We start from the raw sequence: 15,949 nt of genomic DNA, 5'->3' as shown, positions 1-15,949 counted from the left end.
GGACTCACCAATCAGGTTACATGTTTCTCCTGTGTACCCAGATGTACATACGCATCTGAATCCACTTGCTCGCGAAGGATCGTCAAAACACTGCCCACCAAACAGGCAAGGGTTTACGCCACAGGGATCTGTCGACACATTGAAAATGTTGAAAAATTTGATAAAAGAGTTTGTAGGTAGTATACAAATAATTCGCAAAGCATATTCAATCAGTTAATCAGTATTTCATTTATGATACAGATTACTGATAAAAATAGCCTGAAAACATTGACATTAAACACGATCTTTATGTTCATCTTGATAAATTTCCTCTTGATCATCATACATATCTCAACCATCATTATCATTGACATCACCATCATCATCATCATTACAATCATCATCACAATTATCTTAAGGGTCATCATCATCGTCTTTAGCATCATCACCATCATCGTCTTTAGCATCATTAGCAGCATCAACATCATCATCACCATAGTAATCATCATTATTATCATCCACACCATGTGGCAGCATCACTATTTGGCATAAGATAAAAATCAAGTTACAATAATATATATAAACAACTTAGTACATAAAATACCAGGATTGCTAAAAAAGTAAAAAACCTGTAAACAAGCAACCCTTGACATACAAAATAATGAAATACAATAACAATAAAGTCATACAAATTTTAAGAATTAACTAACATTAAAAAAATAATCAGAATCATTCAGCATGATTTGAATACATCAATAAGTGGCAAGTATTGTGCTCTTTAATTTATTTTTTAATGTAATTCGAAGTACCCTTTAAATCACTGTTTAGAGAATTCCATTTTTAATCTAATCTAAATGATCTATTTGTCAACATTATTCATCAACATCTTAAATATCTTCATCATCATCATCCTCATCACGTTAGTCACAACCATCATCATCAACTTCATCATCATCATCACCATCATCACTATAAATATTATATCTCTGTAACAATTATTTTGTCATCATCTCATTATCTGTATTTATAAAAGTGAGACCCTTACCTAAAATTTGGCAGATTTCACCAGACCACCCTTGGGGGCAGGTGCAAATATAGTTGCCTAAGAAATCAGTAGCACTACAGACACCTTGATTCTGGCAAGGATTTTCAGGATTGCAGCCATCTGATGATGCAAAAAAAATACAATTGAAGAGGGGTGATGCAATTCATTGGTCATGACTTAATACAGTGAATCATTTCCCCAGTAGAGGTGCCACGGTCGAGTGGTCTAAGGTCCCTGACTAGACACATGACAGTCCTGGGCCCAATCTTACAAACAGTTACGATTGATCCAATCAATCGCAACTATGGACGGCCAGCAACGACAACATCTAAAATACATGTTTGTTCAAAATATATTCTTGAAATGATGTATATTCATGTATTCATTGTTTTATTGATAATTCACTGTGCTTCTCTTTGCACACAAAGGACATTGTGCAATTTTTCAAAGAAGAAAATTAGGACACTGATGGATTTCCATAGAGTCATGACTGATCGGATCAATCGTAACTCTTTGTAAGAGGGGGTCCAGATTTGGATCCCAGCCATGGTACCCATGCACATGAGCAAGGAATTTAATCCACAGGGTGCTTTTATAGTATATTGAATATTCATAAGTATGCTTGGTTACTATGTGCGCACTTGTTTTGGGGGTGGGGGGGGGGGTTCTGAGGCTTTCTTAAATCCATTACATCATGGTTTTCACTTCTAAATGGAGCACTGTTAACTATAACAGTATGTAACTTTAACATATTGCAAATTTTCAGGTCTTCAGTGTTCTAAAAATCCCCCTCCTGTCAATGACTTTTTATAAACATGCATACACGTGCAATGGCTTAAAAAGTATCTTGACTATGAATACTTTCTCACATTTGATGCCACAAATGCTAAAAACAATCTGGAATGACATGTTGTATTGTATACATATATAAAGAAAAAGGCAAAAGACACTTATGCTATCAGTGAAGCATTTTCTCAAAGAACATTTCCTAAAAAACTTCCCCAACAAGAATGTAGATTAAATCCACTCATTTCCAATAAATGTACGGCAATTCCATCAAATGATCAACTTTTTTTGTACGGCTGACCCCCATTTTTCTCAAGTCTAACTTTACTTCATAAACTGACCAAGTCATTGCCCTTTGTGAATATGACAGACAGTCAAAAGAACAAGAAATCAGAGACAGAAAATTTCATGAAGGTCCTACATAAAGGGGTCAGACATACATATTTTATGGAATTGTCCTGTAGTTACACTAGGGTACCTTGTCAAAAGATTTTGCCGCATGGGCGATTCCATGCTAGAAATAAACAACCATTTTCACAACATTTTTCAACCTGCTGTCCAAATAAACGAAGAACTTCAATTTGCTTTGTGGTAATATTAAAGTACTACTGGATAGACATGCAAAAAATTGACAACCAACAGAAATATGTCGTCCATAGGTGAATTACAGCTTAAAATGTTGCTTGTTGTACGGGACATTTCTGCGTCCCATACGACACACAACATTTCCACATATAATTTACCCAAAATCATTTTTCATGTGTTGGTTATTAGTTTTTCACATGACTACCCATTATAGCTTTATCAGTGACAAAAAAATATTTCATTCTGCTAGGAAACTAGAAATTGTTGTCAAAATGTCCCGTACGACACGTATGCTCTAGCAGGAATCCCACTATTGAGACACTTTGCATCTTTTCATAGTGGCTTTCCTGCTCCATTCCCCATTATATTTTCAATGATGAAGGATCAGAATTGGGAATGAAAGGCCACTTGCGGGATTCTTGCATGAGAGACGCGACTCAAACAAGGTACCTTGATAGTTGATAGTTCTATCGGATAGACCCACCTTGTAAATTACACGTTGGACCAAAGTATCTTGAGCTGGGGCAAGTACAGGTGAACTGAAGGCCCTGTGATGTAACGCCACATATACCTCCATTTACACAGGGGTTCGGCTGGCAAGGATCTGAAAAAAAATAATTAAAGTGTTCAGTTAGCTGACTTGTACAAAGCACAAAAGAATAATCATAATAATAATAATACATTGATAGCGCCACATCCACTCTTTAGAGTGCTCAAGGTGAAATTAAGAACATTGATAGGAAATGTTTTTAGTTGTGTTTTAAAAGCTTCAGAGATTGATTTTTAATGACTTCAGGATGTATTAAAAACTGAAAGAAAATCATTGTCTTTGTAATGAAAATCGCTATAGTAACACCATTGAAAGAAATTATGGCTCACATTATTCTTTGAAAACTTAAGGGACCAATACTGTATATCCTTACCATAATATTAGAAATCAATTTTGATAAACTATTTAGTGTTTTCAGAAGATTTTCCATTTTGCATTCATATGCATATTTCAAAATGTTGCATTTTCAATTCTCCTGGATTGTGTCCTCTATTTCTTACTCTTTTAAAATCAATTTCTTTAAAGTCGTTTTAAATTTTAATATCACATTGGCGATATAGTTTATGTCTACAATATCACACTTACACATACATAGTTCAATACATCAATGAGAAATTGCTAAAGACTTACTTGAAATATCGCATCTGTCACCCAGGAAACCCGTAGGACAAGCACAACTGAATGTACTGCCATCACTGATACAGGTTCCTCCATTAGAGCAGGGGTTGGAGTTGCAGGGCACTGAGAGAAAAGGAGAATGACAAATTTAAAACCAGGAGAAAATAAGGAAAAGAAAGACACGAGGAGAAGGAAGAGGATGGGGGAAAAGAGGACAAAGAGGTGAGAAGAATAAGATGAAGAAAGAAAAAAGGAAGAAGAAGAAGAAGAAATAAGACTGACAGGAAATATAATGAAAGGAGAGAAAAATTAAAAATGAAAGAATGAAAATATAAATAAAAAAAGAACAAAAGAAAAATCTACGAGAGAGAAAAAGAAATAGCAAAAGAAAATGAATAAAGAAAGACATTAAGAAACAAAGAAGAAAAATAAGGAGAAGGAATATGATAAAATTATGAATTTGAACAGGAAGAAGAAGGAGGAGGAGAAAGAATAGAGATGAAGAAGACAAAGACAACAAAGAAGAAGAATAAGACCAAAAAAGAAGATGAAGGCATAGAGGGAGATTAACAACCATAACAAGAACGAGAATAACGAAGGAAAAATTATAGTATTCCTCTTACATCAGAACTAATAGTAATAGTTAAAAGAATAATACAAATATTAGAAGTAAACAGGAGTTGTAGTAATATGAGTACCATTACTACTTTTTTAAATAATAGAGCTTACATTACAAAAATATTATCATTATTATTTTCATTACTATGACTGGACCATTGAGTACCAGCAAACATATACTGTACACCATTTTCAGTGCAAATGGTCCCTGTACCAATAACATTTTTCCTTTTATATTAAGTTTTCCAATATATGTTCTTTTATATATCTCTGATGAATATTCAGACAAATTTTGGAGGAACAAATGCAAAATCAAGGTAATCTAAAATAGTATTCTTACAGCGAACTAGTGAAAGTGATTTTGAAAAGAAACTCTCTCTTACGACTTATGCTGCACAGGTTTCCTCCATACCCGACAGGACACTGACATGAAAAGGTTGTTCCGTCAAGAGATGGGATACAAGTACCACCATTAAGACAAGGAAGTACTACACAGATAACTGTAAAAAGAAGGAAAAGAGTGTCATAATCACCAAACTTGTGGTTTACTCATCTGTTGTTGCATGAACTATATACATCCTTGACTGCACACAGTTGAGATTCATGCCTCCACCATTGCAAAACAAATAACATATTTTACATAACGTGTAACTTTTAAATTTCAAAAAACATCCTCTTTGCCCTCTGACCTTTTGACCCAAAACTCTAATCTGATCATCCCCACTCACAAAGTTTAACATTGATTGCTAAAATGGTGTTCCAGATATTGCAAGAATATATTTAAAGGTATATAATGACCATTGTGACCTCTGACCCAATGATCCCCCAAATATAATCAGACCATTATCTCTCTATTATGCAAACAAGAATTAAAATTGAGAATGATCCCTAACACAGGTCTTCATTTATTGCAAGAACAAGGAATTCCAATTTATCTAATGACCTACATGACCTATAACCTTTGACGTAGAAGCCCTGATAGCTTACAAGATCATTGTTATTCACCAAGGAGGAAGTTGATCTATCAAATAGTACTTTAGCTTTGGCAAAAAAGAAAATGGGACAGACATCCCTAAAACGTAATGCTTCAGGCAATTCGAGGCATACAAATTTGATCATACCAACACAGATGTGCATGTTTATCAATGTATACGCAGTGCTGGTCAGTATTTGATTTCAATTTGTTAAATATTGCCAGCAAAATATCCCTGATAACACATTATATCCTTAAGATATATTGCCGAGTTTAAAACTTCATTGTATACATTCACCACAAGCTGCAATTCTGTGAGAGAAGGGAGGGTGACATGTGTGGTGCTTGTCCATGAAGACTAGGCATTTGGGTATCAACTTAAGAAGTTTGAGTTGATTTAAAGCAATACACTGCACCATTTGTGGTCCATAAACAGTGATCAACTTTTCATAATGTATATTTCGGGCATATCATGTTATCGCCATATATCAACAAAATCATAAAACCATTATCAAATATTAAATAGTTTTTCTTTTAATATCACATAATTTTGATATCGTCCAGCACTATGTATGCTTACCTGCTGTGTTGCAATTGAGTCCTGTCCAGAGAAGGTCGTTACAGTCACAGGTATAGGAAGCACCAGACAGGGAAGGTTGACAGATTCCTCCATTCTGGCAAGGGTTATTCACACAAGGATCTGGGGGTAAAGAAACAGAACAAGGCTTTAAATTGGGGTAGAAATTAAAGGATGTTGGTAAAAAGGAGTAGGAGGGTAAAGACAGAGAAGAGGAGACGGAGAATGAAAGCAAGAAAAAGTATGAGAAGAAAAATGAGCAGATGGAGGAGAGGAAACGGACAAATAAGTGGAATGAAAAGATTACAAAGAGGAAGAAGAAGAAGGAGAAGAAGAAAAAGGAGAATTAAAAAATAGAACAAGACGAAGAAGATACTTACTTGGAACGCTACAGCTCGGCCCAGTAAAACTTTGCAGACATTGGCAAATAGGCAACTGCCCTGACGAATCTAGCGTACATGTCCCTCCATTTGCACAAGGGTTAGGCAGACATGGATCTAAAACAAAACAATGTTCTCATAATATTAAGATTCCTTTACAATGGGAAAGAGATCAAAAGGAAAACTCCTTGGGTAGAGAGGGATTCAACTACATTGCTATAAATGATCACAGCTACAAAATAAGACTGGGGGACTGCTTCAGCTCACTCCCCCCCTCCCCCCCCAAAAAAAAATAAATAAATTGTAAATTAATTACATGGATAGCTTGTGCCACAATGTTTCATTACTTTTTCTTTTGAGTCTAAATAAACTTTTAGACAGACTTTGCAATGCATGCAAATCAGAATTATGCAGCATTTATGTAAATGCATTTCAGACCCCAATTTGCTCAAAAACGTGATTTTAACTACAAATCCAAAAAAGTTTTACACCACATGGGACATGTTAATTTGTAAAAAAAAAAAGAGCCATACAGCTGACATTTTTTCTCCAAAACAATCATCTCCTTCTAAGAGTACTACAAGGAAGGCACATTTTATTGACGTGTACTATATACTTACTATTAAATTGGCAACGGTCTCCACTGTATTGGGGCAAGCACTGACAAAGTCTTGTATCACCCTGCAATAAACACGTTCCTCCATTTGAACACGGGCTCGTAAAACACAAATCTAGAATAAAAGAAATATCATAATAAGCATAATGTGTGCTATTTCAAGAATAATTCATTTCATTAGATATCAATGATGGATAAATGTGCATTGGTATAATGCCAATTGGTCTCTGTGCTTGGAAAAAAATAATAATAATTATACTTGATTATATACTATTTACTTTGTCAGAAGTCTCTAAGCGCTCTACAGTATATGCAGCATAATTACCCTGGCTTTAGCAGTGCAGCTGTTACGCGCGCTGCGTTTCAAGGAATAAATTCCTGTTAGGTACCCATTTACCTCACCTGGGTTGAGTGTAGCACATTGTGGATAAATTTCTTGCTGAAAGAAATTACGCCATGGTTGGGATTCGAACCCACGACCCTCTGTTTCAAAGTCCGGAGACTAATCCACAGGGCCACAACGTTCCACGCTCAAAATGTGAGGATTACAAGCAGGGTTTGGTGTAACGCTTGTGTTTACTTCTGGCATTATGGTCAGATATGGGGAGTACTAAAATGACCAAGTTGTAGCATACATGCCTCAAATTGTATGAGGCAGAAAGTGATTACAAGTGCTACAGGTATCGGATGTTCATTTTATTTCTCTATCTCTCTATCAACCTCTCTTGTCAGGAGGAAGCACACTGTTCTGAGTTTATAAACTATCTTCAAAGAATACAGACCAAATAAAATGGCATGTCAGGGTTATCCATCGTAGCTATTTTTTCCAACCATACGTTGTGAAATCCTCTTTCTTACCTACAGTTTGGCAGTTCAACCCTTGGAATCCAGCAGGGCAATTACATGTATAACTCTGTCCAAAAGCATCAGAAGAGCATGTACCTTGGTTCTGGCATGGGTTCGGGAAGCAGATATCTTCATTGGACAAAAGAGGATATATTTTCATTGAGCTACTAAAATAGTCATAGTAATTAAAATTCTTATTTATCCACAGAAACCATTTTATCTCTTATGTGACTATCCTCCTAGTTGGACGTGCTTAGCATGTTAAAAATGCTACCCTTGCCATTCTTTAACACTGAGCACCTGACAATGTCTTTGGTATGACTTGGCTGGGGATGGAACCCATGATCCCCTTTTCGTGAGGTCAGAACTCTACCACTGAGTCACCATATCTGGTCATTTTCATTAAGATGATGGGAGAATCTGAAAACTGCAGAAATGGCAAGACTGAAATAAGTGATCAAAATACTGGTCTGACAATGAGAGTACTGGGCGGAATAAGAGTAGGCTGACCTAAATTGAATGTACTCACAAATAGAAGTGGCAAATCTAATGAGCACTGGGCAAAAACTGAGGAAGAAGTTTGCTCCACACATTTTTTCCATGATTTACTGCCAAAATGCGGCATTACCATGGCAACCTAGTTTCTAACATATTATTAAAACAAAATATGTTTCGCATATTTTCACATAAAGGCCAATTTGGGTGTCACAAGCTTTGAGCAAGAACTGAGGAAGTAATTGGATCTGCAAATTTGCAATGGACAGACAGATAGACGGGCAGACCAACCGAACCAACAGCCGCCCCACCCCCCTTCCCTGGCTGAACCCTAATTCCAACCCTTCAAAGTTTGTTTAGCAAGGGTTTAATACTGATAAAAATAATGACAATGACAATAATAAATGTAATCACAATAGTTATGATAAAACATATAAAATAATAGAAATAATATTAGGATTCAAATATAATGTAAATATATTCCAGAGATAAGAAGGCTATCTGCAAGGTCAGGGATTAATGAAATGATTGAACAATTGTCTTAAAAGGGTCGACTTACCAGGGAACTGGCAATTAACGCCCTTAAATCCCTGTTGACAGATACACTGGTAGGTTGCCAAATTGATGTCAGGAAGACATGTTGCTCCATTCAGACAAGGAGACTCTAGTATGCATCGATCTGAGAAGACAAAAGTTAGGATATATCAGAAAATAATGTAGGATATTTATATTGTGCACATATCCACCTTGTTAGGTGCTCAAGGCCCTCCTATATTACCCGGCTAAGCTAGGTGTTCATAGCACACACAGCTTTTTAAGGAATTACTTCCTACCGGTACCCATTTACCTCACCTGGGTTGAGTGCAGCAAATTGTGAATCAGTTTCTTGCTGAAGGAAATTACTCCATGGCTGGGATTTGAACCCACGACCCTCTGTTTCAAAGTCCGAAAACTAAATCACTGGGCCATAACGCTTCACAAATAACTCTAAAACTCAAAATACTTCCTAAGAGGATAAAGGTCAAAGTGCATTAGCGATTGTCTCTTAAGTTTCAAGGGTCAAACTATGGTTTTGGGAACCACTGGTTGATTTTTACATACGTGTGCAATTGTGTAGAGTGAATGGAGTTGGAAGTCAAAAATCAATGTATGAGACTGCATTAAACACTGCTGTAGAAAGTACAAAGTGTTTCCCAAATGCTGGTCAAAGGTACGTACAACTCTTACGATAATGGACAAAATACACTTTTAAGTCAAATGATACAATTAACTATATATATCAATGTCATAATATAGTAGCAATCACTAACTCTATATGTAAAATGTCAAAAAATCATCTACTAACTCTTAATTGATTAAATAAATTTGCATGATATATTACAGTTTACATTTACTTGTCTGGTACTTTACTGTTAAATCCTGTCAGATATGCAATTTACTTTTAAAGATTTTTTTCAATTTTGGGTTCCTTCTTTTCGCATTTCCAGGTTCCTGATCATTTGTACACCGTATACTTTGTACACCGTATACTTTAAAGTATACACCAAGAAGGCTTGGTCAATTGTCTTTAAAGGGGAATGAAACCTTTGGAACAAGATAGCTTGTGTGAAAACAGAAAAATCAAAGAAACAGATCAACCAAAAGTTGAGAAAAATCATACAAATAATGAGAAAGTTATGAGCCTTTGAATATTTCGATCACTAAAACTATGGAGATCCTCAAATTGGCAATGCGACAAAGATGTGTGATGTCACTTGTGAATAACCCTTCCCATTACTTTAGTAATATATTTCACTTAAATTGCCTCTTTTATCACATCTATCAGTAGATCACATGTTCTTTCTAGAGGAGGGCATGTAATACAGATTTTGAATGGATACACCACGGATAAATAATTTATATCGCAATAAGAAAAAGCAAAAAGAGACATTTTGAGGGTATTTTATAGTCCATCAAAGGGAAAGTTGTTCACATGTGACATCACACATCCTTGTCGTGTTGCCAATAGGTGGATCTCCATAGCATTAGTGATCGCAATATTCAAATGCTCATAACTTTCTCATCATTTGTCCGATTTTTCTCAAATTTTCGTTGATCTTATTCTTTGATTTTTCTCTTTTCACACAAGCTATCTTTTTCAAAGGTTTCATTCTCTTTTAATGTTCTCTTACCTCTGTTCAAGCAAGTAGCACCACTGTAACCGACGGGACAGTTACAAAGGAAATAGGTGCTTTGTCCTATGCGACTGCAAGTCCCACCATTGGAACATGGCAAGGAATTACATGGATCTGCAAAGGGTGTGAACAGAACAGAAGTTCAAGGGGGTGATTCACTAACATCTAAAATCATTTTTAACTTTGGAAAAAAATGAAATATGATTAGTCTACAGCTTGTTAAAATTGATTTTGTTTAAAAGATGAATTAATTAATTTTAAAGTTAAAAGATATCAGCCTGTCAATATCTTGTTAAATGGCATGAAGAGGTGAGGATAGTGATGATGATAATGATGATGTTTGAAAACATGTATTTTTCACGCATTTCTTGCTTTAAGAAGAGTATCAAGTTTTTCTTAACTGAAAACAACAATGAAGTGATATATTCTTTAGCCCATCTGGTGGAGCACTCTTCGTTCCAGCTCAACATTAGCAACCATGCTTTTGAAAATGAATAGAATAAAAGTAATGAATTACCTGGTGGTATGGCACACGAGAAGCCTGTGTAGCCATTGACACACACGCATTGGAATGTCCCATCGTCCTCCGGGATACACATCCCTCCGTTAAGACATGGGTTGTTTGGAAAACAGGGATTAACTGTGAAATCAAATTAAAAATGGAGTTATTTCTTGATGTACAGTGTATGTGTAATTGAATTAACATTTCATAGTATATATTCTAAATCCCCTCTATCAAGAGCAACAACATGCAATATTTATAGAATGCGTATTAAATACAATGTTTCTAAATGCTGTTTACCATTAAGTACCGTGTCAAAAGCAAGAGCCGCACATATCTGCAGGAATTTTGCAAGCAGCTGCACAAATCATAAGGCACCATAGACAGAACAATGGGGACTGAAAAAGATGCATAGCATCTTTATTGTGGGATTCCGGTTAAATGACAAGCACAGACTTTTGACAAGTGGTGTTACCCTAGTTTTAGCAGGGCTACTCTGATCATGCATTCAAATAATTCCTTCCTAACAGGTACCCATTCACTACACCTGGATGGAGAGTGGAGAATATAGACAAACACATTGCCAACAGACACTTAATGCTGCAGAGGGATAAGGACCCCAGACCTTGTGGCCAGAGCCTTGTTCCCAAGTCACAACACCTCTACAGAAGATACATGTAAACGTTCAAGGAGATTATGTATACTTCTGTTTAAGTGTGTGCTTTAGTAGGCTTGCTGGCTTTCCTGATCCACTTCAGTTACACAGACCTGCCAACCTCTGGGAATGAAAAACTGTATTCTGTGATAAAAAAACCTGTATTTTCCCAAAAAATTGTATTTCATAATAAAATGCTTGGCGCACTCGCTCATCGCGGCGCTCAAATTGCATATGCAAGCTAAAATGCGCACTGCTCTTGCAGATGAAAAAAAAAACATTAAAACATGTGTATATCTTCACCCTGGTTTTAACAAAATGATTGAAAAAAAAAAGAAACCTGAAATTGCATTGATCTTATAACCATATTTGTGTACATTTTATGAAATAGAGACATATAGAGATGATTTTTCTCAATTATGATTTTGTAAAAAGTACTAAATACGCCTAAAATGTACTAGTTGGCAGGCCTGGTTACAACAAAACCAATATAAAACCTACATTATCACACGTAGCACATATAATTGGTCGGAATTGGGTCGGTCTGCCGCTGTGTCTGTAGCACTGCCCTTACCAATATGGGTATTGAATACTGTCATCAAACAAGTTTCCTGTACTTATTGTGTTCGAATTAAAGTTCAATTCAAATTATATTCAACTTAATCCATTTCTTCCGCCATAAAATAATAAGAATAGACATTGAAAATGAGCCTTCACCTGCAAGAATGTATCGTGATTAATTCAACACTCATGTACACCCAAAGATGACAAAGTATACACCAGAATGTTGCATATTACAATATGAAAATGTTAAAAGCGTTAAAATGTATGATAATTTTAACACATGTATTTTTGTTTATATGGCAGTATGAATTTCTCCATGGTATCTCTATAGGCTTCTTCACACTGGCACTATCTGCTATCGATCACTGATGGAATAAAAATAATCTAGGGGGTGTTTCATACAGGTTATCATCACTTCAGGATCAACTACTGTATGTTCTTTTGTTTGATGACATACACAAAAAATTCATAGTAGTTTAACATGGCGGGATTGAATATGCTATAAGCCAAAGCACAGTTTGAAAAATTCCAACTATCTGGGCCCCATCTTACAAAGACTTACAATTGATCCAATCAATTGTAACTCTATGGAAATCCATCAGTGTCATAATTTTTTCTACAGGAAATTTGCAAAATGTCCTTTGTAAACAAAAGAGATCACACCAAATTTTCAAGAAATCAATGAATTCATGGATATACATTCATATTTTTTTTATAACAAACATGCATTTCTTATGTTGACTTTGCTGGCTTTCCATAGTTGTGATTGATCGGATCAATTGCAACTCTTTGTAAGACGGGCCCCTGATCATACTTTGACTGAACCCATCCATCGGCGAGGCTGCATCAGAAAGAAGAAATTTCTGTTCAATTAATCAACTGTAAATCCACAAAATAAGTGTATGTCCTTTGATCAAATGCAAATTCGTAGCTAATTTGTATGCAATTGCAACCCAACTTCCCCCCGACACCCCATTTCACTTGATTTGAGGAAAAACATCAGGGGCCTATCTCACAAAGAGTTGCGATTGATCCAATCAATCACAACTATGGAAAGCCAGCAAAGTCAACATATAAAATGCATGTTTTTTCAAAATTTATTCTAGATACGAATGTATATCAATGAATTCATTGATTTCTTGACAATTTGGTGTGTTCTTGTTTGTTAATACAAAGGACATTTCACAAATTTCCTGTAGAAAAGAAATCATGACATTGATGAATTTCCATAGAGTTACGATTGATTGGATCAATTGTAACTCCTTGTAAGCTGGGGCCCAGATTTGCAATTGAAAGCATGTTTCTTGAAACACATATTATATACAAGCTGTATTATGTGTTTAACCCATGAAATACAGGATCCATTTGGCCCTGTGTCAAAGTCTACATGAACAAGAACCTTTACAAATAAGCAGTTTAAAAATAATTGCATATTCAAGGAAATGTGGTCTCGTCGAAACAAGGTTAGAGTGTTAATGTTTCTTTCACCTGTTTGACATCGGATTCCAACCCAAGCATCGGGACAATTACAGATGAATCCATCTCCCTGCTCAATACATGTACCGCCATTAATACATGGATTGGATGCACACGGTGATGGGGCTGCACAGTGAAAAATCATTGCAACATATAATAGACAGAATTTGACATAAGAGAGATGTTCACAACACTATAAAGCACATTGAAAGGATGGAAGGGGAAACATTAAAAAACATTATAATAAATGATAGACAGACTTTGACATATGCCAGATGTTCACATTCCCATACAGCATACAGGATTGGATGCACAAGGTGAAGGGACTGCATTATGAAAAACCATTGCAATATAATAGACACACTTTGACATATGACATACACACTATACAGCACATTTCCAGGGAGTAAAGAGGAGGTATAAAAAAAACATTGTAATAAATAATAGACAGAATTTCACATAAAAACAAATATTCACATTACTACACAGCACAATAACAGGATACAAGGAGGCATTGGGGCATTCATAAATAAATGCCTCTAGTTTCTCAATACATGCACCTAGGCTCGGATTCAACTGGGTTAGATACAATAGTTTTGGGAGACTGGGTATTGTTCAAACGCAATATGGTCCCCGAAATGGCACTGTGTCTAATCCGGCTGGGTCCGTGCCTAAATGTACTACCATTAATGCCTGGGGGGGCACTTACATTTGGTTTGGACGGGGGTGTGCAGCTAAAGGTTCAAAACCCATACCCATATTTACGGGTCATTTTGGCTAAAAAGGTACCCATTATTAGGGATTTACAGGGGCGGATCCAGGATTTTCCAAAACAGGGGGGGGGGGCACATTTTCCTCTGGAAAATTTGACAAACAAACAAAAATTTAAAAAAAGATTATCACCAAAAATTTAAGGTCATTTTGTATTTGCACCAAAGTCATTGGAGGAGAATATGGACCCATGTTTAAGGCCAGTATCTAAAAATTGGGGCCATGTTTATGGATTTTCCAGCATAAAACCATACCCCATGTTTAGGATTTTCTTCCAAAAACGTGACCCATTCCAGCAGCACATCCCTGTATGCCTTATTTCGTGAGCAACCCCCCCCCCGGCATTAATGAAGGTTTTGATGCATATGGTAATGGGTTACAAAGAAGAAAAATAAAACATTGTAATAAATAATAGGCAGACTATAAAGTAAACAATTGTAATGAATTAGACAATAGATTTTAGCATAAAAAATATTCAGATTATTGTCTGGAACACTGCCATGATTCAAGGAGATACATATTAAGGCCTGGTCACACTGCCCAAACTTTGTTGGAGCATTCCTTGAAAGGTAGGGAGAGGGGGCCTAATTTCGACAACGCTCAACACCACGCAAAAAATGTTAAAAAATTTTAAACACAGACGTTGCCTTAGAGGTGCATCGCTGAAGCTGGCGTTGCTTTAGCATTGGTTAAACGGCAGTGAGCATCGCTCCGCTCCGACACCTCCATACCAACGCCAAACCAAGGTTCATCATTACAATGGATTGCTGCTTCAATGCCTGACAGCAATTCTGTGTACGTATACGGAGTTGCCTTAACTAGGCCAACTTCTGTTAAACGGTGGTGAATGCTTCAGGAATGCTCCAGCAACGTTCTGGCTGTGTGACCATTGGCCCATTGCAGAAAGAGATGCAATCAATCGCAACTCCAAAAATCATGCGCAACTTGATTTTCAACCAATCAACAGCGTGCATTTTTGACTTGCGATTGATTTTTTTACTTGCGTTTAAACTCAACTCTTTCTGCAACGGGCCCCAGGCCTTTAGAAACCGTTGTAATAAATAATAGACAGACTTTAACATACGACCAATATCTGCATTACCATACAGCACACTGACAGGTTGAAAGGGGAGACATAAGAAAATATAATAAATAATAGACAAACATTTACATATGACAGATATTCACATTACTACACAGCACATTCACAGGGTCAAAGGGGAAACATGGAAAATACCAAGTGAAATACATAAAAGACAGACTATAACAATGTCACACAACAGCACATTAATGCAAATGATTCCATAAGAATTGGCATGTATGTCTGGATATGGCTCCTTATTGCTAGCACAAATGTTACAAAATACTTTTCTTCTTTTTTTTACAAAGATTCAGTTTAATTCCAAGTATTGCACAGCTGCTTTGGTCAGATCATGCTACTGCATTTAAGTGTTCCTGTTAAGAATGATTTAAGTCACACTTAACTTAAGCATGATAAAGCATGGACTGTATACATACCCTCACACTGTAGGAGTTGGCAGAATCTGGTTTGTCCACCGAGGGTAAAAGGCACGGATGTTGCAGGATTCTCTTGAAGATCAAAGCAGATGTAGGTGTTTGGAGTACACTGTACGTTTGTCAGGTCCACTTGCCCCTGATGATCAAACAAGGAAACCCATCAACAACATTAGTCTATAACATCACATATCGTCGTCTTCCCGCAGGAAGGCCTTTAACGT

General features: G+C 36.3%; 1 protein-coding gene across 1 annotated transcript in view; it reads right to left on the bottom strand.

Annotated features, from left to right (window-relative positions):
• The window catches only part of LOC121432164, a 59,983-nt gene that overhangs the window by 5,660 nt on the left and 38,374 nt on the right, over window positions 1-15,949 (bottom strand). The window contains exons 18-32 of the mRNA XM_041630019.1: window positions 15,729-15,864; window positions 13,452-13,565; window positions 10,760-10,882; window positions 10,240-10,356; window positions 8,628-8,747; window positions 7,586-7,702; window positions 6,732-6,842; window positions 6,112-6,228; window positions 5,735-5,854; window positions 4,565-4,681; window positions 3,576-3,686; window positions 2,880-2,999; window positions 1,025-1,144; window positions 429-518; window positions 9-128 (exon numbers count right to left, since the gene is read on the bottom strand). Coding sequence (XP_041485953.1) covers window positions 9-128; window positions 429-518; window positions 1,025-1,144; window positions 2,880-2,999; window positions 3,576-3,686; window positions 4,565-4,681; window positions 5,735-5,854; window positions 6,112-6,228; window positions 6,732-6,842; window positions 7,586-7,702; window positions 8,628-8,747; window positions 10,240-10,356; window positions 10,760-10,882; window positions 13,452-13,565; window positions 15,729-15,864 — 1,753 coding nt within the window. The remainder of the gene's footprint in view (window positions 1-8; window positions 129-428; window positions 519-1,024; window positions 1,145-2,879; window positions 3,000-3,575; window positions 3,687-4,564; window positions 4,682-5,734; window positions 5,855-6,111; window positions 6,229-6,731; window positions 6,843-7,585; window positions 7,703-8,627; window positions 8,748-10,239; window positions 10,357-10,759; window positions 10,883-13,451; window positions 13,566-15,728; window positions 15,865-15,949) is intronic.

The sequence above is a fragment of the Lytechinus variegatus genome, chromosome 18, assembly GCF_018143015.1.
Source record: "Lytechinus variegatus isolate NC3 chromosome 18, Lvar_3.0, whole genome shotgun sequence".
Lineage (NCBI taxonomy): Eukaryota > Metazoa > Echinodermata > Echinoidea > Temnopleuroida > Toxopneustidae > Lytechinus > Lytechinus variegatus.
This window is presented reverse-complemented; position numbering and strand designations above follow the sequence as displayed.